The sequence below is a fragment of the Sus scrofa genome, chromosome 1 (assembly GCF_000003025.6).
Source record: "Sus scrofa isolate TJ Tabasco breed Duroc chromosome 1, Sscrofa11.1, whole genome shotgun sequence".
In the NCBI taxonomy this organism is placed as follows: Eukaryota; Metazoa; Chordata; class Mammalia; order Artiodactyla; family Suidae; genus Sus; species Sus scrofa.
The window spans coordinates 205,933,206-205,956,488 of record NC_010443.5 but is presented as its reverse complement, the minus strand read 5'-3'; the positions used below and the strand labels follow the sequence as shown (position 1 = coordinate 205,956,488).

The 23,283-nt window shown below is 39.6% G+C and overlaps 1 protein-coding gene across 16 annotated transcripts in view; it reads right to left on the bottom strand.

The window, feature by feature from the left end:
• The window catches only part of BNC2 (basonuclin 2), a 455,833-nt gene that overhangs the window by 424,423 nt on the left and 8,127 nt on the right, over positions 1-23,283 (bottom strand). For 3 of the 16 annotated variants that reach the window (XM_021063406.1, XM_021063400.1, XM_021063409.1), the window contains exon 1: positions 2,956-4,861. The exons of 7 other annotated variants lie outside the window; for them this stretch is intronic. In XM_021063406.1, coding sequence (XP_020919065.1) covers positions 2,956-3,018 — 63 coding nt within the window. In that variant the 5' untranslated portion in view covers positions 3,019-4,861. Of the gene's footprint in view, positions 1-2,955; positions 4,862-23,283 lie in introns of those variants that run through there. 6 more of the 16 variants (XM_021063290.1, XM_021063318.1, XM_021063314.1 and 3 more) reach the window with 4 other exon arrangements.

The following is a 23,283-nucleotide window of genomic DNA, read 5'->3' as shown; positions in this document are numbered from 1 at the left end:
GACTGCCAAGTCCTGGAAGAATTATCTCCAGCAGCCCCAAAGGCAATACCTGGCATAAATAAAGAAGGTTTTCAAGCATTATCTGTAGAATGAGATAAATAAAAACCACAGAATTACATTCTTTAAGGTACTTTCATCCTAAGGTATCCAAGACCGTATTGTGATGCCACTTCAAAGATGTGGAACCAAAACATCAGAGGCACAAGCAGCCTGATCTCAAGGGTCCCAAGGCACTGCTTGCCATGACCTTCACACCTCTGGCCCATCAGTGGAAAAGCTTAGGGAATCCACTCTTTCACTTTTGCTCTGCTTTCTATATTTTATGATCTGCGGTATAAAAACACCAAAAGTGGAAAGCAACCAGATCATTTAGATGCCAAACCCTAACAAGATCCACTACTGTCCTTTGCAGCTGCGCAAGTCTGACAGCTCAAGCTACCAGATGTTTAGGTCCACTTAAATACGGCACACAGAATACTCTATTTATACTGTAAACGAGTTTCAATTTACCACTTATTTTTAACCAAAAATGTTTCTTTGGAAATTGTCTCATGGACAGACCTCTGGCAGTTTCAATCTAGACACTCTTACAGGAAAAACAAAGCAAAGAAATTCAAGTTATTACCACTCACTTTCCAGATTTTGTGGATTTCTCTATAAAAACTCATCACAATAGAACAATGCCAACCTGTAAGAATTGCAGGAATGAACAGAAAAGAAAATCATGGACATGGAGAACAGACTTGTGGTTGCCAAGGGGGAGGGAGTAGGATGGACTGGGAATTTGGGATTAACAGATGCAAACTATTACCTTTGGAGTGGATAAGCAATGAGATTCTGCTGTATAGCACTGGCAGCTATATCTAGTCACTTTTGATGGAGCATGATAATGTGAGAAAAAAGAATGTGTGTATATATATATGCATGTGTGACTGGGTCACCTTGCTGTACCGTAGAAAACTGACAGAACACTGTAAACCAGCTATAATGGAAAAAATACAAATCATTAAAAAGAAAAAAAAAATTGCAGGAATGAAAAATCCAGTGCATTTTTAGATTCCCCAGCTAAGACTTCAAAGTGGACATGAACTTCACCTGGTAGCTTGCTGCTGCACTTAGGTGATAGTGAATTTCAGCTATTGATTCAACATTTATGGAATTGTGGCATGCCAGGCTTATGCTGGGTTTGGTGCAAACATGAATAAAACACGACTTGTACCCTTGAACAGGGACAATCTTAATGGTGGTTGAGGCACACAAAGAAATTTTAAAAGAACTATGTATTGGCCTACATGTGCCACAAATACATTTGCTATATTTAATGTCTTAAGGGATGCATATGGAGGAGAACTACTACTTTTGCTGGTCAGCGGAGATGAGCTAACAGTAGGTTAGTTCTGACATAGGCCCCTTTTTGTATAAAGGCCTAACACATAAAAGTCACTAAAATGTGGCATTTCTATCACAGTGGATTAAGTCTTTAACAACTCTGGACAAGTTTCTTGGATAATGAAAGTCATTAGAAACTTAAGGATTCTTTTCCTTAATGTCAAGCAAATATTCTCCAACAGTCTGTACCTATTATATATTTGAAAGCGATCTCATTTGCTTTCAGCCAGCCATGCTAAGCCAGTCATAACTGTCACTATCTGCTAAGGATACTGCACCTTTAACGCCCTGTGTATCAATACGCCAAAAGTTGTACACCAATTTTCTTACCTGCTTGCCATGTGGTACTAAAATCCAACCAAAAATACTATTTAGTTTTGAAAGTTATCTTAAACTAAAAATAAAATCCCTATACCAACCATTATGCAATAATAACCATTTAAGTAACTGTGGTTACTTACATCTTAAAAGTAAGATAGCTTACTTTTCTGAGGAGACCTATTAGCTTTGATTCACTGGATCTGCAGGCTAGAAGAGAAGTCCATGTGAGTCTATGTAAAGCATGCCCTGCACTCTTTAGTTCTGGCAACAAGCACATCATTCCTTCCTAGAGGCCATCGCTGTATGTCCACTAGGCAGCTGGCTCTAGGGCCTATGATTCTCTCCCAAACGTAGAAATACACTGATCTTCAGGCAGAAATACCAAGGTTGATGAGAAGAAGATTGTTATCAACCTTATAGCTAAGCAGAATGTAATTTCTAATATGTAATTTGAATTGAATAGGATTCTGAACTATGATTAGCTAACAAATAAGGTGCATGTACCCACATATCCAGACAGTCCACCCCGCCAAAGACAGTCACTAGCAACTGCCCAAATCCTTCCCAATGACCCAAGGCAGTCTCAGAATCCTTCTTCCCAAGCAGCCATTACCAATCTATCAATATTGCAAGAGAGTTGAAACCTGTTTTCTATCCTTCATTTTGTCTGCTCTTCAGATAAGGAGCTCTGAAGAAGTACAAAGATCAAACAGTTAGTCAGTGACAGAGTCTGGGTTAGAAAAAAACCAGACCCGTGCCTTCTGGTCCATTCCACAGTGCCTATCTGGAATGTTTATTACACCCACACACCCTAACCCTTATTCTTCCTTGCTTTCTTTGTGTCCTGATCATTTAATTTCTTACCATCTCATTTTGGCAGCCATATCCCCCTCTCTCCCTTTTGCTTTTGGAAAATTCAGCATTCCATGGCATAAAAGGGGAAAGAGACTGTCATTTCATATCCATGAAGCTAATGAATGCCCATAGTTGACCTGGCATCTCCCCGTAAGCAATGCTAACATTAGCTGTCATTCAAAAGTTCACTCTACAGCTTGACCTTTGCTTCTACTCAGAAGTATTCACCCTATTATAAAAAGTGGTTTTCCTTTAATGTCATGATGACAAAATATTGCAATGTCTCTACGCCTTTTCAAATGGCAAATGTGTGACAAGCACTAAATAGTTTTGTCACTAGACATAAGAATTTAAGACAGTGAGAAATACCAAAAGCAAAAAATGAATTACCAGGTCAAGTAACTGGGAAAAACTGGAACTCCTGTTGTGCTTGTCACCAACCACAAAAAGCATATATGATCATGTTTATAAATCTGAAAATCCAAAGAACATTTCAATTACATTTAATTCAGCATTTCTACTGTAAAATGAGACAAAGGCTGCTCATCAAAAAACAGTTACCGTATAGATGTGTATTTTCAAACTGGTCAATTTCCTTAATTTATTACTTTTGTCGATACCATAAAACATTTTAGCCACTTCACAGCAGGCAGGCATAACTATAGACAGTAATTATTAAATTTTTTTTTAAATCAGCTTTTTGGGTTGAAATGAGCCCACCAGTTCCACCACTGTAACCTCAGCCCGGGTAATTACTATTTTTGTTGCTCTTCAGAGTCTTCATTCGAACACTGCCCTTCTCTACTTCATAAGAAGAAATTACCTCATGTGCAATGTTCTAGGCAAATAGAAAAGGTCACACACAAATTAGTCATCACAGGACTAGAGTCCCTTCTTTAAGCAACACGTAAGGAAATCTGCATGACATCTACCATGTTAAGGAGTTTTTCAACATATGTCAGGTTTAAATTGATCCTTACCCTGGTGCTATATCTAATTCAACCCTCCATTCAACCCGATACAATGATATTATCCTCCAAGTTCACAAATGAGGAAATTGAGACTTCAAGAAATTCTGTCCCTGGTCAAATGTCCCATAGCACAGTTGGGATTCAAACTCAGGCCTTTCTGACTCATATGCTTTCTATCCCTATGCTATCTAGAGTATTTCCTACTACACCATAAATATTTAGAACCTCTGCCACATGTGGGAAGGCAATCAGAACTGTAACTCATTATTTCTCAAAATGAAGATATCTTTGCTACACCGTAGATCCACAATCAAACCATCATATCGCCAGAGGCTGACCAAATCCAGGTCATGAGGTATGTGTGTCTGTCACTGATAACGACTTATCCCTTCAGATCCTTCACTGGTTTTTACCACACTGTGGTATCTACCATGCCTTGTCATGAAGTTTAACATACAACATTTGAAAATGTTTAAAGAGGGATGCATAAAACATGCCCCCCCCCAAAAAAAAGATGAAACTTCAAAGTAAAAGATTTATCAATGAAAAAGGTGGCATGCTTGATGGGCACCCATTGCAAACCTGGCCTTTGTCAGCAGAACAGCATTTTATGAACATATTCTTTGGATTTTCAGAGGCTATTTTAACCTTACAATTGCTATGGAAGCACCTCTGTCATGCTTTTGAATATCTTGGAAATTGTTGGTCTGCTTAACCAGTAAGAGAATTCAATTCTCACTTAGAAAGGAAACAGTTCCTTTCACTGGCATCACAGTTTCCAAAATAATTCATGTAGGTTTAAATATGATACTTTCTGTTCAGATGATAAAGGAAAAGAAAGGAATGGGCGTTTGGCACTTGCCTTAGACACTAATTTCACATATGTTATCTTGAAATACTTTAGTAGCAACACTATTATATTTCATAAGGGGGAGAAGAGTGGGTCAAAAGAAAAGGATTCCAAGGGCTAGGTGGAAGGGTGCATGGGAATCTCCTTTGGGGTCTAGGTTGCTTTTCAGATAATGAAAACATTATAGAATCAAATAGCAGCAGTGGTTGCACAACCTGTGAGTATACTAAAAACCAGACTGTATCCTTTAAAATGGTGAATTGTATAGTATGTAAACTATATTTCGATTTTAAAAATTACATAGTCATGGTAAAGCTTAACATTTGGGGAATCCGAGTGAAGGGTATATAAGAATTCATTGTGCCATAATTCCGGTCATGGCTCAGCAGTGACAAACCTGACTAGATCCATGAAGACACAGGTTTGATCCCTGGCCTTGCTCAGTGGGTTAAGGATCCAGCATTGCCATGAGCTATGGTGTAGGTTGCAGACTCAGCTCAGATCTGGCGTGGCTGTGGCTGTGGCACAGGCCAGCAGCTGCAGCTCTGATCTGACCCCTAGCCTGGGAAATTCCATATGCTACAGGTGCAGCCCTAAAATGCAAAAAAAAAAAAAAAAAAAAAAGATAAGAAAAAGGTACAAAATGTAAATACAGTTAGTGCTAGTAAACTTACACTTTAAAAAAGTAAAGACAAAAAATTCTATACTGTTATAGTATTATATGTTTTTACCACAAATATAAATATGTAAAGGAATTTATAAGACTCTACTTTAGTAAATAAGAGACATCAGTATTCAAATGCAAGTCATTCCAACACCAAAGCTAAAATCCTTGTTAGAAGACCAAAACAGGGCTGATTTCTTATTGTTTGTCCTTGGATTGTATTGAAATGCTACTTACATCCATTCTAAAGCTACACACTAACATACACAGTTAAAACGCTTTTTTATAAATAAAAATTACCACCTACTAAATTTCTTTTGGCCACCCCTGAAGCACGTGGAAGTTCCCAGACCAGGGACTGAACCTCCACCACAGCAGCGGCAGTGACAACACGTGATCCTTAACGCACTGCCCCACAAGGGAACTCCCTATATGGGTTTTATTAAACCTTTCAGAGATACTTTAAGGTTGCCATGTGACTATGAATGTGTGTGTGGGAGGAGAAGGCTTGGGTACTGTTATACATCAAACAGTGATTCAAGATTGAATATTGTTCAAAACCAAGCCTTACACTGAAATTTGCAGTCAAAATTTCAGAACGGGTACCTACATGGGAAAATAACGAGTACACAAAAATATGTTTATATCAAATTCTGTTTTATTTACCATAATGTTTTTGTTGACTTAAAAACATTTTAAGGAGTTCCCGCTATGGCACAGTGGGTTAAGAATCTGACAGCAGTGGCGTGGATTGCTGTGGGGATGAGGATTTAATCCCCAGCCCAGCACAGTGGATTAAAGAATCTGGCATAGCCACAGGTGTGGCATAAATCACACCTGTGGCTCAGATCTGATCGCTGGCCCTGGAACTCCATATGCTGCAGGGCAGTCAAAAATGAAAAAGAAAATCAGTATTATAGTGATTGCTCACAAAGATAATTTTTTTTTTCTTTTTAGGGCCGCAACTGCAACATATGGAAGTTCCCAGGCTTGGGGTTGAATCAGAGGTGCACCTGCTGGCCTATACCACAGCCACAGCAACACTGGATCCAAGTCCCATCCCCAACTTTTACCACAGCTCAAAACACCACTGGGATCTTAACCCACTGAGCAAGGCGAGAGATCATGCCCACATACTCACAGATACTAGTCAAGTTCACTACCACCGAGCCACAATGGGAACTCCCAAGGTAATTATTTTCTTTAATTAGAAAAAATTAGATTCATGTTTCAACACACTTATATAATATGCACATTTGCCAAACATTTACACACAATATAATGGTTATTTGCAGAAGTGCATCTGTCTGATTTGACTTGGGGGCTCATAACTAAATATTGTTAGTATGTCAAAGTGTATAAAATATCCATATACCTTTAGAAATCTATTTACTCAAAAGCACCAATAAGTGAAATTTAGGGTTCCATTTGTTAGCTGCAATCAAGTATACAAAGCTGACTCTTGAGCAACACGTGTTAGGGACACAGACCCCTCTATGCCATCGAAAATTGAATAAATTATAGTTGACCCTCCCATATTCCCAGTAATGCATCTGGGATTCAGCCAACTTCAAATCATGTAGTACTGGAGTTCCCTTGTGGGGCAGCAGGTTAAGGCTCCAGCTCATCACTGCAGATGTTCAAGTCACTGCTGTGGCAGAGGTTCAATCCCTGGTCCAGGAACTTCCACATGGCACAGGTGTAGGAAAAAAAAAAATAAGTAATGTTACTACTGTAGTATTTACTACTGAAAAAAGTGGTGAATAAGCGGTGGACCCATGCCATTCAATGCTGCGTTGTGTTGTTCAGGGGTCAACTATGGAAAGAGAAAGAGAAAGAGAAAGAGAAAGAGGAAGGGAAAGAGAAAGAGGAAGGGAAGGGAAGGGAAGGGAAGGGAAGGGAAGGGAAAGGAAAAGGAAAGGAAAAGGAAAAGGAAAAGGAAGGAAAGGAAAGGAAAGGAAAGGAAAGGAAAGGAAAGGAAAGGAAAGGAAAGGAAAGGAAAGGAAAGGAAAGGGAAAGGAAAGGAAAGGAAAGGAAAGGAAAGGAAAGGAAAGGAAAAGGAAAAGGAAAAGGAAGGAAAGGAAAGAAAGGAAAGGAAAGGAAGGAAAGGAAGGAAAGGAAAAGAAAAGAAAAGAAAAAGAAAGGAAGGAAGGAACGAAGGAAGAAAGAAAGGAAGGAAGGAAGGAAGGAAGAAAGGAAGGAAGGAAGGAAAGAAAGGGAAAGAGAAACATTCTTTAAAAAAAAAGTCAGGTGTGAATTCTGGGGGGAAATAGAAAAAAAGTGAAAAATAATAGTAAAAATGATTCTATCAGTAACTCTCTAATGATTCCCAGCAGAGGCAATGACATTTTGGGCAGAATAATTCATCACTGAAGGTAAATTCTTCTGCAGCTGGGACAGTCCTTGGCCTATTACGTAGCAGGAGGCACTACAATCCAGGCACTTGTGACCAACAAAACCATATCCCAAGATTTCCAAACACCATGTGGAGGTGGCAGCACCCCCAGGTTCAGAACCCAGACAGGCCTTCACATCTCCCTCCATCAGTATTTCACTGTCAACTGATCAGGGAGAAGGTGTTCCTGTCAGTCAGGCTGGAGGTTGACACTCTCAAGCACCCCCAGGGTACCTCACATTTTGAGACCACCCTTTCTCTTATGGAGCCCATTAGAAGCAAATTCAGATTTCCACTGTCATTTATTCTGAAAACCAAACACTGGCATTCATTTGATTGACACCACAAAAACTCAAAGAGCAATGAACATTTAAAAAATGGAAAGACACTTTCATTATTTAATGCATGCTTTTTACAGTCACAGTCTTCAAAAGTTACATGGCTTAGACCATCTAACTTTTTAATGTAACAGGTCACGATATACTGATTAGAGAGAAACCACTGGGAGTTCAGTTTTCAAAACACAAGAGTTATACCAAGAATCCAAACCCCACATTTTAGAATACAAAATGTTCAAGTTCAATGTCTCTGAATACTAAAGTCATCATAGGACAGAAACAACCCAGAACTTATAAAAACTGATTTAGTAGAAAATAGAGCAAAATTTAAAATACAGAACTGTAGAGTTTTATTTTTAACTATAATGAAAGAATGAAAGGAAAGAAACTTCAAAGCTGGAATACTTTAACTTAAGAAAAAAGAAAATCTAACATTTTCAGAGTTAAATTTTAAACGATTATCAATATCCGAGCTGCATAATTTTTTCACTATTTCTTTAAGCAAACCCCAAAAGGTCTGCCTATTAATAAGAAAAGTCATTGTATTTCTCACTTTCAAAGACATTTAATCACCACAAATTCTTTGGTATGGTCTTTCCCAAGTTCTGACTAGAATCCTGTAAGTCTACAGAACTCACCAGGGAACACAGCACAACGCTAAATACCACAATCTATCACCAGCATTAACTGCTCCCAGCCCTAAGACTTTAATTGCAACAAGACTGCAGCTCAGACTGAAGATGGGTAAAGTCCTCTTGCAGCAGGCAGGGACAAGGACCACATATTTTCATACATGCTGGTGCATATTACAAGCTATTTGTTGCCCCAGTCACAAGCATGTCCAAGGCAGGATTTCTAAACTAGTCAGTGAAAATTCTACTCAGCACATTTTCATAAAATAAGCCCCCAATTATTTTATACCAATCCATGAAGATTAAGTGACCAAAGCACCATCAAATTTGCCACCAGCCACAACCTTCTGACAAACTTTGAGTACAAAGAAACCCTATACAGTTTTGCTAGTACAACACTAGACCATCCATTTCCAATTCATAAATGAACAATCACAGTTGAAATTGCAAAGTGAGTCAGTATTAGTGTATTGTTCCTGGTCAAGACAGTTATGCTTTTAAGAATCCCTAAAATTTTTCTTCCCTTAGAGTACACTCTTTCTGCAAAACACAAAGTAGATGATATTTAAAATAGTAATATCAGTTTGCAATGTCAAGTTGCTACATGGTCAAAAATTTGATTTCTACAGCAGGTCTTCCAGATAAAACTCAACGTTAAATCCTCTGCTGCGGTAGGTCTACTTTCCAATTACTAGAAGTAAGCATACGAGAGATATAATTAGTAATGACACTAGGACAGGAATACATGTTTCAACACACACGCAGCTCAGAACAAAGTTTTTGGCATTATATGACGGAGGACTTGAACTAAAGACTCAAAGAAAGGTTATGCAGTGTGCATGTGTGCATGTGTATATGTCTTTTTTTTTTTTAATTTAAAACTTGCCACATCAAATTATTTCTCTTAAGTTATAAGCATATTTTGATTTGTTTAAACAACTCTTTAAAGATTTCTCAGGGAAAAAAAACCACCCTGCGGCTTTCACTGTGCCTTCATTACAAATTAAGTAAAGTTGACTTTATAAAATTCATTTGGTAAAAAAGAAATCACCTTCTTAAGAAGGCTGCGATTTGACCAAATACTTTTTAAAGTTTAATAATCCTCATCATGGATTTCTCAATCAGGGATGAAAACACTAAATTCTAAAAATAGAATATACAAGGCAGTATAATTTAACTTTGACCCTTAAAAGTTTGTCCAGGATGTACTGCCAAGATATCCCAAAACCAAAATTGTAGGCAAAGCTTTAAAAACTAAAACATGAAACTATTAAATAAATACATTACTAAATGATGATCCATTTAGGATCATGATGAAGATGGAAAAATGAAAAGATGGAGTTCCCGCTATGGCAGAGTGGGTTAAGAATCCAACTACAGTGGCTCAGGTTGCTGTGGAGGCGCAGGTTCAATCCTAGCCCCAGGCAGTGATTAAAGAATCCGGCATTCCTGCAGCTATGGTGTAGGTCACAGCTAAGGCTCGGATTCAGTCCCTAGCCTAGGAACTTCCATATGCTAAGGGTGCAGCCCTAAAAAGAAGAGAGAGAGACAGAGTGAGAGAGAGAGACAGAGACAGAGAAAAGAGAAGTGGGAAAAGAAGGGAAGAGAAATGAAAAGATAATAATTACATGCCTAAGGTGTTCCCTCTGTGGCTTAGCAGTAATGAACCCAACTAATGTCCATGAGGACACGGGTTCAATCCATGGCCTTACTTAGCAAGTCAGGGATCCGGCACGGCTGTGAGCTATGGTGTTGGCTGCACACATGGCTCAGATCATTGCTGTGGTGTAGGCCAGCAGCTACAGCTCCAATTCAACCCTGGCCTTGGAACTTTCATATGCCTCCAGCTTGGCCCTAAAAATACCAAAAATAATAATCACAATAATAACTACATGCCTAAGAATCTACAGAGCAGCATGTGTGATAGCTATATGAACAATTAATTATAATAAAGTATGATTAAGCTCAAATGAGGAGCAAATTTAGGAAACTAAAGACACAGATTACATATATACATAAGAAGATGGAATTCTATAAGATTCTACTGTGTTTATTCTCAAAGGATTAGAAGAAATAGTCCAGGAGTTCCCATTGTGGCGCAGCGGAAACGAATCTGACTGGGAACTATGAGGTTGCGGGTTCGATCCCTGGCCTCACTCAGTGGGTTAAGGATCCGGCGATGCTGTGAGCTGTGGTGTAGGTCACAGATGCAGCTCGGATCTGGTCTTCCTGTGGCTCTGGCATAGGCTGGCAGCTACAGCTTTGATTAGACCCCTAGCCTGGGAACCTCCATATGCCATGGGTGTGGCCCTAAAAAGCAAAAAATAGAAAAAAAGAAAAGAAATATTCCAAAACATCCCCTTTTTAAGGAAGGGTCTTGGTTTAGGCCTGGATTCAAAGATTTTATTAGAAGTAAATTTATGATGCAGTAGTTTATAAAAACAATAAAACTGGAGTTCTCTTGTGGCAGAGCAGTCTAAGGACCATGGGTTGTCACTGCAGAGGCTCAGGTTGCTGCAGTAGTGCGGGTTTGATCCCTGGCCTGGAAACTTCCACATTCCAGGAGGACAGCCAAAAAAAACCCAGCAGCAACAATAACAACAAAACTCAATCTATTATGATATCCTGAAAACCAGTCAATTTTTTTTTTTTTTTTGATCTTTTTGCTATTTCTTTGGGCCGCTCCCGCAGCATATGGAGGTTCCCAGGCTAGGGGTCAAATCGGAGCTGTAGTCACTGGCCTACACCAGAGCCACAGCAACGCGGGATCCGAGCAGCGTCTGCAACCTACACCACAGCTCACGGCAACGCCGGATCGTTAACCCACTGAGCAAGGCCAGGGATCGAACCTGTGACCTCATGGTTCCTAGTCGGATCCATTAACCACTGAGCCACGACGGGAACTCTCAGTCAATATTAATAAATGGTGCTTTTCTTTGGTTTCTTATAAAATACACATTTCTTTTCCTGAAAAAAAATTAACCCTAAAAACCCGGAAAGGTCCCAAATCTCATGGCAAAGCAACAAAACCAAAAAATGGAAGCAGATTTTAAGTTTGACAGGTTCCATTTTCCAAGTCATACAGGGCCCTCAATCTTCACATCAAAGTCCACTGGCAAAGTCAGGTGTAGTGAAGAGGAGGTACTGTGAATGGGTGTTGGAAAACATAAAGCTTGTAATTAAGTGCATTCGAGTATAATAAGCCACCCTGGAACAAGATAAAACATTGAGAACCCATCCAAGGTAAAGCAGCTAGACTTTACACTCCCACAGGAGTCATCGTACATGACAATGAACTATGACAAACCCCATCTTATGGGCCAAATGGTCCATGAACACAGGACACGTGGTTCCTACAAAGACAGTGTTAATGATGCACTTATGTTTTGGTTGAGCAGAGCTTTCCATCTCATAACAGGGCCTGCCAAGAGACTCATGTAAGAAGCTCAGTACAGTAGTTACGTATAAGTACATATTCAGTTTGCCTAAAAGAAAACACCCACAAGACTACAGCTAACACAAGAAAAGTTGATCCTAACCTGCACCTCCGACACTGTTCGGTCTTAACTTTCTTCCAAATCAGAAAGTGCCATGGTTTCAGAGAACTCTGGAGGAATTAAAAGGCATCTAAAGTTAACTTTTTAGGTGTTAAACGTGTTTCTTTTTATTCTTGCATTCTCATTCCTAAAAAATTTCTACACACGTCAAGATAGCATGTGGGTGTGATTTCACAAAATAAGACTGAATTTTCAGAATTGCTCAATATTTTTAAGAATAAAATTATGCTGATATCTACAGGCTCCATGCAAATTAGCAGTTCATGCTGTGGAGAAAAGGTTGGAAGATGAATTGAAAAGGTTTAACAACAGAGGTCTTCCAAGGTACTAATGAGTTTCTTAATTAAGAACCAGAAAGTAATCATAAATAATCTAATCAAAGACTGTTAGGACAAACTATATATAGCTCACCAGAATTCAAAAACAAATCATAAAGCACAAAAAAACAAAAAAACTCATATTCCCATTGAGCAACTATTTTTTCCTTTTACTTCTGTCTGTATGGACAAGACTGCCGGTTTATGCGCACACACTTGTACTTCACTAGCTTTCTCATATCCCTAGTATGTATTTATGCCCAACATATACAGATTTGCTGAACTAAAAAGTATACAATATAGTCTATGTGACAACACTTCTAACTTCTAGCCAAAGAGCTCTACATAAAACTACTTAATATCCTGGAGCACTTCTGCAGCCTCATATCTTGGTTAAAATTTTTCTTGGAGTTCCCGTCGTGGCGCAGTGGTTAACGAATCCGACTAGGAACCATGAGGTCGCGGGATCGGTCCCTGCCCTCGCTCAGTGGGTTAACGATCCGGCGTTGCCGTGAGCTGTGGTGTAGGTTGCAGACGCTGCTCGGATCCCGCGTTGCTGTGGCTCTGGTGTAGGCTGGTGGCTACAGCTCCGATTGGACCCCTAGCCTGGGAACCTCCATATGCCGTGGAAGCGGCCCAAGAGATAGCAACAACAACAACAACAACAACAAAAGACAAAAAAAAAAAAAAAAAAAAAAAAAAAATTTCTTGATATTCTTGTCTCAGAGGTCCCCTCAGGCCACAATCTATAAATTTTACTCCAATTCCACAAGATTTACACTGAAGTAAAATCTATCGGGTACTTACCACATGGAGCTGAGTTACATAAGTATTCAGTATTACTACAAAATACTGACATGATTTGATGGGTAGAAAAGCATTTATAAGAATGCATGCATGGGAGTTCCCGTTGTGGCTTAGTGGTTAACAAATCCGACTAGGAACTGTAAGTTTTCGGGTTCGATCCCTGGCCTTTCTCAATGGGTTAAGGATCCAGTGATGCCATAAGCTGTGGTGTAGATCGCAGACGCGGCTTGGATCCCGTGTTGCCGTGGCTCTGGCATAGGCTGACCACTACAGCTCTGATTAGATCCCTAGCCTGGGAACCTCCATATGTCACAGGAGCAGCCCTAGAAAAGGCAAAAATACCAAAAAAAAAAAAAATATGCATGCATGGGAGTTCCTTTGTGGCTCAGCAGGCTGGGGATCCGTTGTTGCTGCTGCAGCATGGGTTCAATCCCTGGTCCAGGTGTTGCCATATGCTATGGGGGTGTCCCCCCCTCAAAAAAAAAGACAGACAGGATGTGTGTGTAAATATACACATGCAAAAATCTCCCACCCAGTCTTCTATAGCCAAATGAGTTTCTATGGATATAAGGAAGTTCCATTACTAGTGGGGAAAAATAATCAATATGTCTCATTTGTCACCTCAAGACACTGTGTTCATTCCAACAAAGCTAGTATCATTCAAAACATTTCTGGAATTCTGCATTTATGACTATTTCCAGAGCCAATTCATCATCTCTCTATATATAGATATATATAGAGAGAGATCTATATATATTTAGAGAGAGAGAGAGAGATACATATATACATAGAGAGAGATAAAAAGTCCCCCCCCAAAAATAATCTGGAGTTCCCCTCATAACACAATGGAAACAAACCCAACTAGGAACCATGAGATTGCAGGTTCGATCCCTGGCCTCACTCGGTGGGTTAAGGATCCGGTGTTGCCATGAGCTGTGGTGTAGGTCGAAGACGCGGTTCAGATCCCACCTTGCTGTGGCTATGGAGCAGGCCAGCAGCTATAGCTCCGATTAGACCCCTGGCCTGGGAAGCTCCATATGCAGCAGGTACGGCCCTAAAAAGACCAAAAAAAAAAAAAAAAAATTCAATTGTGCCAATTCTTTTCTTGCCCAAAACAGAATTATCTGGCTTTATCACCTACTGTGTTCATCAGGCTTAAGTGAAAATCAAAACTTTTGTCACAGAAAATTTGTGAGCACTGAGGATACTTAGAAGAGTCAGACACAGACCATCCAAAGCCAATGTCAAGTGAAGAGCTCCAAAAATATCTTAAGCTATGACACCATCAGTGTATGACTTCTGGCATGAGTATTTTATACAGAGTAATACTTATTTGTGTCTGCTTATTTGTGGTTTTCAAGTTTCCTTAGCACACTGATTAGTATATTAATTACTTCAGTGCTTCATTAAAGTTTATGAATCCTATCAAACATTTTACTAACAAGTTCTTCAAATGTTAAAAAACTTTCTTTAATTGAGAAGGTACTAAAATGAACACCTAACTAGAATTCCTTCAAAATTCTAAGTTTATCATTTATTTCCCCTTAGTGTCTTCGAAACTGCATATGTTGTAATTACAAAATGGAACTGTAAAACAATGGTGAATTGTACAATACTTACATTTTATCTCAATACAGTTGTTTGAAGAAACAGAAGTCCTCAAAGTATCCAATTAAATAAGCTTCATTAAAAAGTTGAATTATTAGTTCCCGTTGTGGCTCGGTGGTTAATGAATCCAACTAGGAACCATGAGGTTGCAGGTTCAATCCTTGGCCTCACTCTGTGGGTTAAGGATCTGGCGTTGCCATGAGCTATGGTGTAGGTCACAGACACAGCTTGGATCCTGCGTTACTTTGGCTGTGGTGTAGGCCAGTGGCTACAACTCCAATTGGACCCCTAGCCTAAGAACCTCCATATGCCGCTGGTTCGGCCCCGGAAAAAGACCAAAAAAAAAAAATTTTGAATTATTAAAAATAAGGGAAAAGAATTATTCAAAGATCAACAAAAAGCAAAGATCACCAAAAAACAGACCAATCAGGCAGCAAACTCAATCATCCCTAATAGAGCTAAACATCTCCTTATATAGGTTAGTGCAAGCACAAAGGCCCCCATCACAGGACCTCTTCTGACCTGAAAATTCCACCAGAAGATGAAGATTAAGAAATATATATATAAATATATATAAATATATATAAATACAGGCATGCTGTATTTCATATATCTCACTCCCAACCCAATATCAGATCTGTGCAATTTTCTGAATAATAGGAAGGACTTAACACATTCTCACCAGTGGTATGACCACCTTATTATTCAAAAGCACAAAATCTGTGAAATCACCTGACTACAGAAATATATTTGGCTTTAAACAAAGTTAACCATCCTTGTCCAGATTAGGCTCAATTCACAATTTCAAAATTTTGACGGCACAATGAACCTCTTACGTATATACTGTAAGATAACATGCACATTCTAAAACACAAACATAAAAATAGGAGAATGAGATAAACAGAATTTCATGTTCTTATAGGACAACTTCTGCACACCCTTTGGGGTATTCACATCTACCCTGGAAACCACTGCTTCAATAAGCAGTTCAGAAAACTGCAACACCTAATAATATAAATAACCCTCCATGAAGTAACTACAACCTGAAAAAAACTGATAAGGAATCTGTTAATGATTATAAGAAAAATCATATGCAGGTACATTCATTCATTCAATAAACGCCTATTGAGTGTTTCCCTAACCAGGCAGTGCTATAGGTAGCAGACATTAAGTAACTAAATTTAGAAAATTTAGAAATTAAGACAGTCAAAGGTCCCTGGAGTTTGGCATCCTGGCAGAAAGGGGGAAAACAAATAATAAACTATATATAAGCAAAAAATTAAATATGTTTGCAAGTGGCAGTAAATGCTATGAAGGAAAAAAGAGCAGGATAGGTCAGAGGAAACACAGTGTAAAGACACAGCCAGGGGAGGAAAGTTGTCAGTACGTTCTCTTTGAAAGAATGACATTTTCAAAGAGACATGAATGAAATGAAAGAGGAAACCATGCCAAAATCTGGGAGAGGAGCACTGCAGGCAGAGGAAGACAATGTGCAGAGGCCTGCCAGGCCTGCGTTAGGTACAGATGTGGCACACTGAGCCAACAGCAAGGTCAGCTAATGGGAACAGAGTGAGCAGTAGAAGGAGATGATTTTGGAGCACTGAGCAAGAATTACATCTCACACCCTTTTCAGTCACAGCAAGAGTTTGGATTTCACTGCAGGTAAGATAAGATGAAAGAAGACACTGGAAGGTTTTGTGATAGAGGAAGTGTGAAAAGTAGTCTGGGTGTAGTGGGCAGGAGAGGCCAAGTGAAGAAGCAGTGAGCCAGTCAGAAGATACTGCAGATTCCAGGGAGAGGGGTGGGGGCTTCGGACCAGGGTGATGGCCAAAGGGTGGTAGGCAGGAGACAGCTCTAAGAGGACTTGACCAGTAGATGATGAGCACAGAGGAGGAGACTCTTAAAGATCCTGGGGGAAACCATGGTGAACAGGGAGACGGGGGAATCACATAAATATCAGTCTCATGGCACTCATTCTGGCTGACCCCTTGCTATCAATCAATCAATCTTTTGTCTTTTTATGGCCACAGGGGCAGCACATGGAAGTTCCCAGGCTAGGGGGCGAATCCACCATAGCCAAAGCAACAACAGATCCGAGCTGCATCTGCAACTTATGCTGCAGCTTGTGGCAACACCAGATCCTTAATCCACTTGAACGAGGCCAGAGACTGAAACCACATTCTGATGGATACTACGTCAGGTTCTTAACCAACTGTACCACAACAGGAACTCCCGATGTTTTGTTTTGTTTTTGGTTTTTTTTGGCCACCCCACAGCATACGGAGTTCCCGGGCCAGGGATCAGATCCAGCCACAGTTGAGACTTAAGCTGCAGCTGCGGCAGTGCCAGATCCTTAACCCACTGCGGCGAGCCAGGGATTGAACCTGTGTCCCAGCGCTCCCAAGATGCCACAGACTCCATTGCGCCACAGCAGGAGTATTTTCTATGTTTCTTTATCAATGTTCAACATTTCCTGTGAAACTTCTCCATTCTCTCCATCATCACTCTCACTTAATTACTGGTTCTGACACCTTTTCAAATTTAAAATTTGGGATGTATTAAACCTTGTGGGTTTAAATGATGAAACTCTCCCACCACACAACTGTACCACAACTACTCTGAAACTTACAGACTAAAACAGGGTCACAAGGATGAAAGTGAGGCTAGATCTAAGGAAACCATAGCAACAGGAGGCTCCCTTGTCCACTAAGAGTTGGGCTCAGTGCATGTTTAATGCCTTATACTCCCATATTTTCTTCCCCATACAAATCCTTCCCTAGCCAAAATCTAACTCATATTAAAGAGTTATAAAAGGAACAAAAGACTAAAGTAAACAGACAAAAAAAAAAGAAACTAATTGGGAAGTTTCTCGCATCAACCAATACAAAGTCAAAGGTACAGATTTAACTTTTTGGTCCTTTTTGGCACCCATGAAATAATACAACAAAAAGATGTTGAATATCATACAACGTGAAACATTAACAATCTTTAAAATCTAATCTTGGTGAGTTCCCATCATGGCTCAGTGGTTAATGAATCTGACTAGGAACCATGAGGTTGTAGGTTTGATCCCTGGCCTCGCTCTGTGGGTTAAGGATCTGGTGTTGCCTTGAGCTGTGGTGTAGGTCCCAGACACAACTTGGATCTGGCATTGCTGTGGTTATGGTATAGGCCGGCGGCTATAGCTCCTATGAGACCCCTAGCCTGGGAACCTCCAGATGCCACAGGAGCGGCCCTAGAAAAGGCAAAAAGACAAAAATAAATAAATTAATTAATTTAAAAAATCTAATCTTGGTTCTAATTATTTAATGGAAAGGAGAAGGACAAAGTAACTGAGGAACTTTTGTATGGCACAGAAAATAGATGCAGAGATTAAACACACCCACATACCCCCTGTCAAATGACTTTAGTTCGGAATGGAGTCTATCTACATATGAGGCCAATCTCAGATTAAGATGTTTCTCTACAACAGAAAAGTTCTCTAGAAGGTGTGTACCTAGTCTTAAGCCTTATTATTTTTTGGAAGAAAACAATATACACTTTTTTCCTCCAGAAAACTGATGTCTTATCCTGTGGCTCTTCATCATTCTCACCTACCCATATAGAAACCATATTACATGTCAGGTAGTAGCATGAAGTATCTCCCAAGAAACTGAAAATGAGTAAAATGAGACTGCCATCTGCATTAGATCCATAAAAAGCCAAACATATGCAAAGTCACCTTAACAAGTAGCTCCCAGGACAGTTCACTAATATCTGCTTGAGAATATTAATAGCAAAGCCAGAGGAAAAGAATTTATCAGTCAGAAGGTGCAGAAAAAACAACTGGGGTCAATTTTATCAATGCTCACTCTTCCAAGCACAGCCTAGGTGAGAGGAGTCTGAAATGTTCGTTGTAAACAACAGAGGCTACTGGAAAGGTTTTCTGTACAGTAAGAGTCCTTACATCCTTCATCTCCATCTCTAATATTCTCTGTTCAAATTCCAAGCTCATAAAGCAATGAGCAGTATTTGGATTATAATTTGACTCCCTACTTATATGTGCCTGCAAAGGAGAGAATGCGCTTAGCATGCCAAAAGGAGTATGGGAGTATTCCAACTAGTACAGTGTGCAGAAATCCACATGTTCACATGGCGTGCATGCGTGCACACGGGCATGGGTGTGTCATCTCCACCCTTTCAGTCAGCGAACAAACTGATTGAGTCCATGAAGGACTGATCTCTTTCAAGGGTGTCCTGAAAATATCAGATTTCTAAACATACAAAGACCAGAGGCAATCCCCTGGACTAAGGTTATTCTTTTAAGATAATGAATATCCTCCTGCATATTAACTTTGTGTTCCTTCATGTTAGGGTCAAAGCTTCTACCTCATCTGTAAGACCTACATCACCTAACAGGGTATCATGTATATCACAGAAACGCAAACCTCTGTTTAATTACAATCTAAAATAACTCAAAAGTATGTTACACTGTGGAAAAAGAGACAACTACAAGTCCCATGCTTTCGCCAAATGTACAGCTTAATATAAAAACCTGATCATTTTAAAAAGCCATCTTTTATTTTTTACCAAATCAGTACCTGCCTAATGCCGTTTCATGCAAATCTACAGCAAGTTATTCTTCAGAGAGCAACAAACATTTACTTGCTGGCTGGTAACAGATTACTCTGGCATATCTTTATTTCAGAAATACAATCTGATGTTATTGATAAAACAACCAGTGATGCACTCAATGTTCATCCACACCATCCATACATACCTGAAACCATAAAAAAACAATGTACTAGGTATCACTGCAGTACGAAAATATACGTCAGTGTCAAATGCTTCCCCCACATGCCCCAAAATAAAATTTAAGTAAACCCTGCTTTTCTGCTTTCTCCATAAGGAAACTGAAAACATCAGTTACTGATGCTTCTATGCACACGCACACAAACACACACACACACACAATTTCGTTAGCTCTACTCATGATTCATTATTGTCTTCTACACACAGAAATGTCATGTCAGTAACTGTTTGCTGTTTATGAACATAAGAAAAGCTGCAAAGACCAACGAATAAACATAAATCCTTTATGTGAAAGTATTTGCGGGGGGGGGTCCACACCTGTAGCACGTGGAAGTTCCTGAGCCAGGAACAGAACCCACGCCAAGCAGCAACCCAAGCCACTGCAATGACAATGCTGGATCCTTAACCCTGTGTACCATAAGAAAACACCATCTTTTCTTCTTTTTTTTTTTTTTTTTTTTTTTCATTTTTGGCAGCCCTGAAGCATAGAGAGCTCCAGGGCCAGGGATCAGATCCAAGTTGCAGCTGCAACCTAAACCACAGCTATGGCAATGCTAGATCTTTAACTCACTGTGCCAGGGAGTTAATCCATATCCCAGCGCTCCCAAGAAGCTGCTGATCCTGTTTCGCCACAGCAGGAACTCCAAACTTCATCTTTCAAACACATCAATGATACAACATAGCTGCCTCCAAGTTAGGTTATCTTTCATTTGCTCTAAAGTTTCTCTAATTCATCAATGAGGTATTTTAATTACAGAATTTGTCAGGTAAACTTTAAAACAAGCTCATGTTTCCAAATGTGCCATGCTGGATTTAAACACGATATTCATTTAAAACTTAAGTGGACCTGTTAGTTTGAGTTTGAGAGCAATCAATAATTTTTGGATTTAATCACTGGTGGTGTTTTTTAATTAAACAATGGAATATCTAAGAAGAAAAATGTTCTCAATAATGTTTTTTTCCTTTCCTTTTGAGGTATTTATAAAACCAAAAACAACTATTTCTAGATACTTAATTCTACCCTCCAGGGCATGAAGTGTATCTCTTATACACAACACCTAGAATGTGTTTAAACTCAATGATAATTAAGAAACATCAAAGTAAAACCAAGGTGTTCCATAAGGAGCTAAGACCCATCATCTTTTGACTACCAAATGTTCCCTGGAGTAGCACCAAGAATTTTTTACCCTAACAATAGATGTACTTTCTTAATGTAGCCTTTACTCTTCTGAGGATCAGGTAATTCTCAGGTAATTCTGAGGTTTTGTGTTTTTTTTATTTTATGACTGCACCTGTGGCATATGAAAGTTCTGGGGCCAAGGGTAGAATCTGAGCCACAGATGTGTCCTACACCACAGCTGTGGCAACGCCAGATCTTTTAACCCACTGCACCAGGCTGGAAATCGAATCCACACCTCCCCAGCAACCAGAGCTGCTTCAGTTGAATTCTTAACCCACTGAGCCACAGTGGGAAGTATAATTCTGAATTTTAAAAGTTAACTGCTTGGAGTTCCCATCATGGTTCAGCAGTAATGAACCCAACTAGTATCCATGAGGTCTTGGATTCAATCCCTGGCCTTGTTCAGTGGGTTAAGGCCATTATTAGCTCGGTGAAGGTCGCAGACACGGCTTGGATCCCACATTGCTGTGGCTGTGATGTAGGCCAGTAAGAGACCCCTAGCCTGGGAATTTCCATACACTGCAGGTGCAGCCCAAAAAAACACAAAAATAAATAAATAATAAAAGTAAACTGTTAGGGCAACAGAATAAAAAAAGACAAATGGGACTATATCAAACTTAAAAACTTCTGTACAGCAAAGAAAGTAATCAACAGTGTGAAAAAGCAACCTATTGAATTGGAGAAAATATTTACCAACTATATTTCTGACAAGAGGTTAATACTGAGAATGTATAAAGAACTGCTATAATTCAACCAGAAATCAAATAATCCAATTAAAAATGGGCAAAGGACTTAAGCAGACATTTCCCCAAAGAAAATATACAAATGGCCAACAGGCATATAAAGTGATGCTCAACATCATTAATCATCAGATAAATTCAAATCAAAACAATCAGATATAGTCTTCCATGTACTATATGATCCAGCAACTCCATTTCTGGATATATACCCAAGAGACGGGTTCTCATCATGGCTCAGCAGAAATGAATCTGACCAGTATCCTTGAGGATGTAGGTTTGATCCCTGGCCTCACTCAGTGGGTTAAGGATCAGGCGTTGCCCTGAGCTGCAGTATAGGTTAGAGATGCAGCTCAGATCACATGTCACTGCAGCTATGGTGTAGGCTGGCAACTCAAGTTCCGCTTTGACTCCTAGCCTGCGGACTTCCATATGCCATGTTGTGTGACCGTAAAAAGAGAGAAAGAAAGAAAAACTGAAAGTAGAATCTTGCCAAGTTATTTGTACATCCATATTCACTGCAGCATCATTCAAAAGAGTCAAAGAAGTTAGCTCAATCCAAATGCCCATCTAAGGATGAATGAGTAAAGAAAATGTGGCATATACATACAATGAAATATTATTCATCTTAAAAAAAAGGAAATCCTGTCATGTGCTACAACATGGGTTAAACTCAAGGACATTATGCTAAGTGAAATAATCCATTCACATTAGGACAAATACTGCATGATTCCATATTTATGAAGTACTTAAAATAGTCAAATTTGGAGTTCCCATCATGACTCAGTGGTTAATGAATCCCCGACTAGGAACCATGAGGTTGCGAGTTCGATCCCTGGCCTCGCTCAGTGGGTTAAGGATCTGGCGTTGCCATGAGCTGTGGCGTAGGTCACAGACACAGCTCAGATCTGGCATTGCTGTGGCTCTGGCGTAGGTCAGCAGCTATAGCTCCAATTAGACCCCTAGCCTGGGAACCTCCATATGCCACAGGTGTGGCCCTAAAAAGACAAAAGACAAAAAAGAAGAAGAGGAAGAAAAATAAGACAATCCACAGAATGGGAGAAAATATTTGCAAATCTTTTATCTAGTAAAGGACCTGTGCCCAGAATATATAAAGAGCTCTTACAACTCAACAACAATAAAAAGACAAATAATCTAAGTGAAAAATGGATAAAGGATTTAACTTTTTGCTATACAGATTTCTAAATGGCCAATAAGCTTATGAAATGATGTTCAACATCAGTAATCATCAAGGGGAGTCAAATCAAAATCACTTTACACACACTAAGGTACACACTTTACACACACTAAGTTGTTAAAATTAAAAGATGAATTGTAACAAGTTTGGAGAGGATGTGAAGAGATCAGAAAACTTACAGATTGTTAGAAGCAATGAAAAATGTGCAGCTGCTTTGGAAAACAACTTGGCACAACTTGGCAGTTCCTCACAAAGTTAAAGACAGAACTGCCACATGACCCACTTGACTCAGTAATTCCACCCTAGGTATATACCTAAAAAAATGAAAATAGAACATGTGTACATAAATATTCTCAGCAGCACTATTTATAATAACAAAAGAGTAGAAACAACCCAAATTGTCCATCACTGGATGAATAAATAAAGATGCTATGGCCATACATGGAATGTTATACTTGTACCTTTTTTTTGGGGGGGGGTCTTTTTAGGGCTGCACCTGTGGCCTATGGAGGTTTCCAGGATAAGGTTCTAATCAGAGCCACAGACACTGGCCTACACCACAGCAACACCAGATCCAAGGTGCGTCTGCAACTTAAACCACAGCTAGCTCATGGCAACGCCAAATCCTTAACCCCCTGAGCAAGGCCAGGGATCAAACCTGTGTCCTCATGGA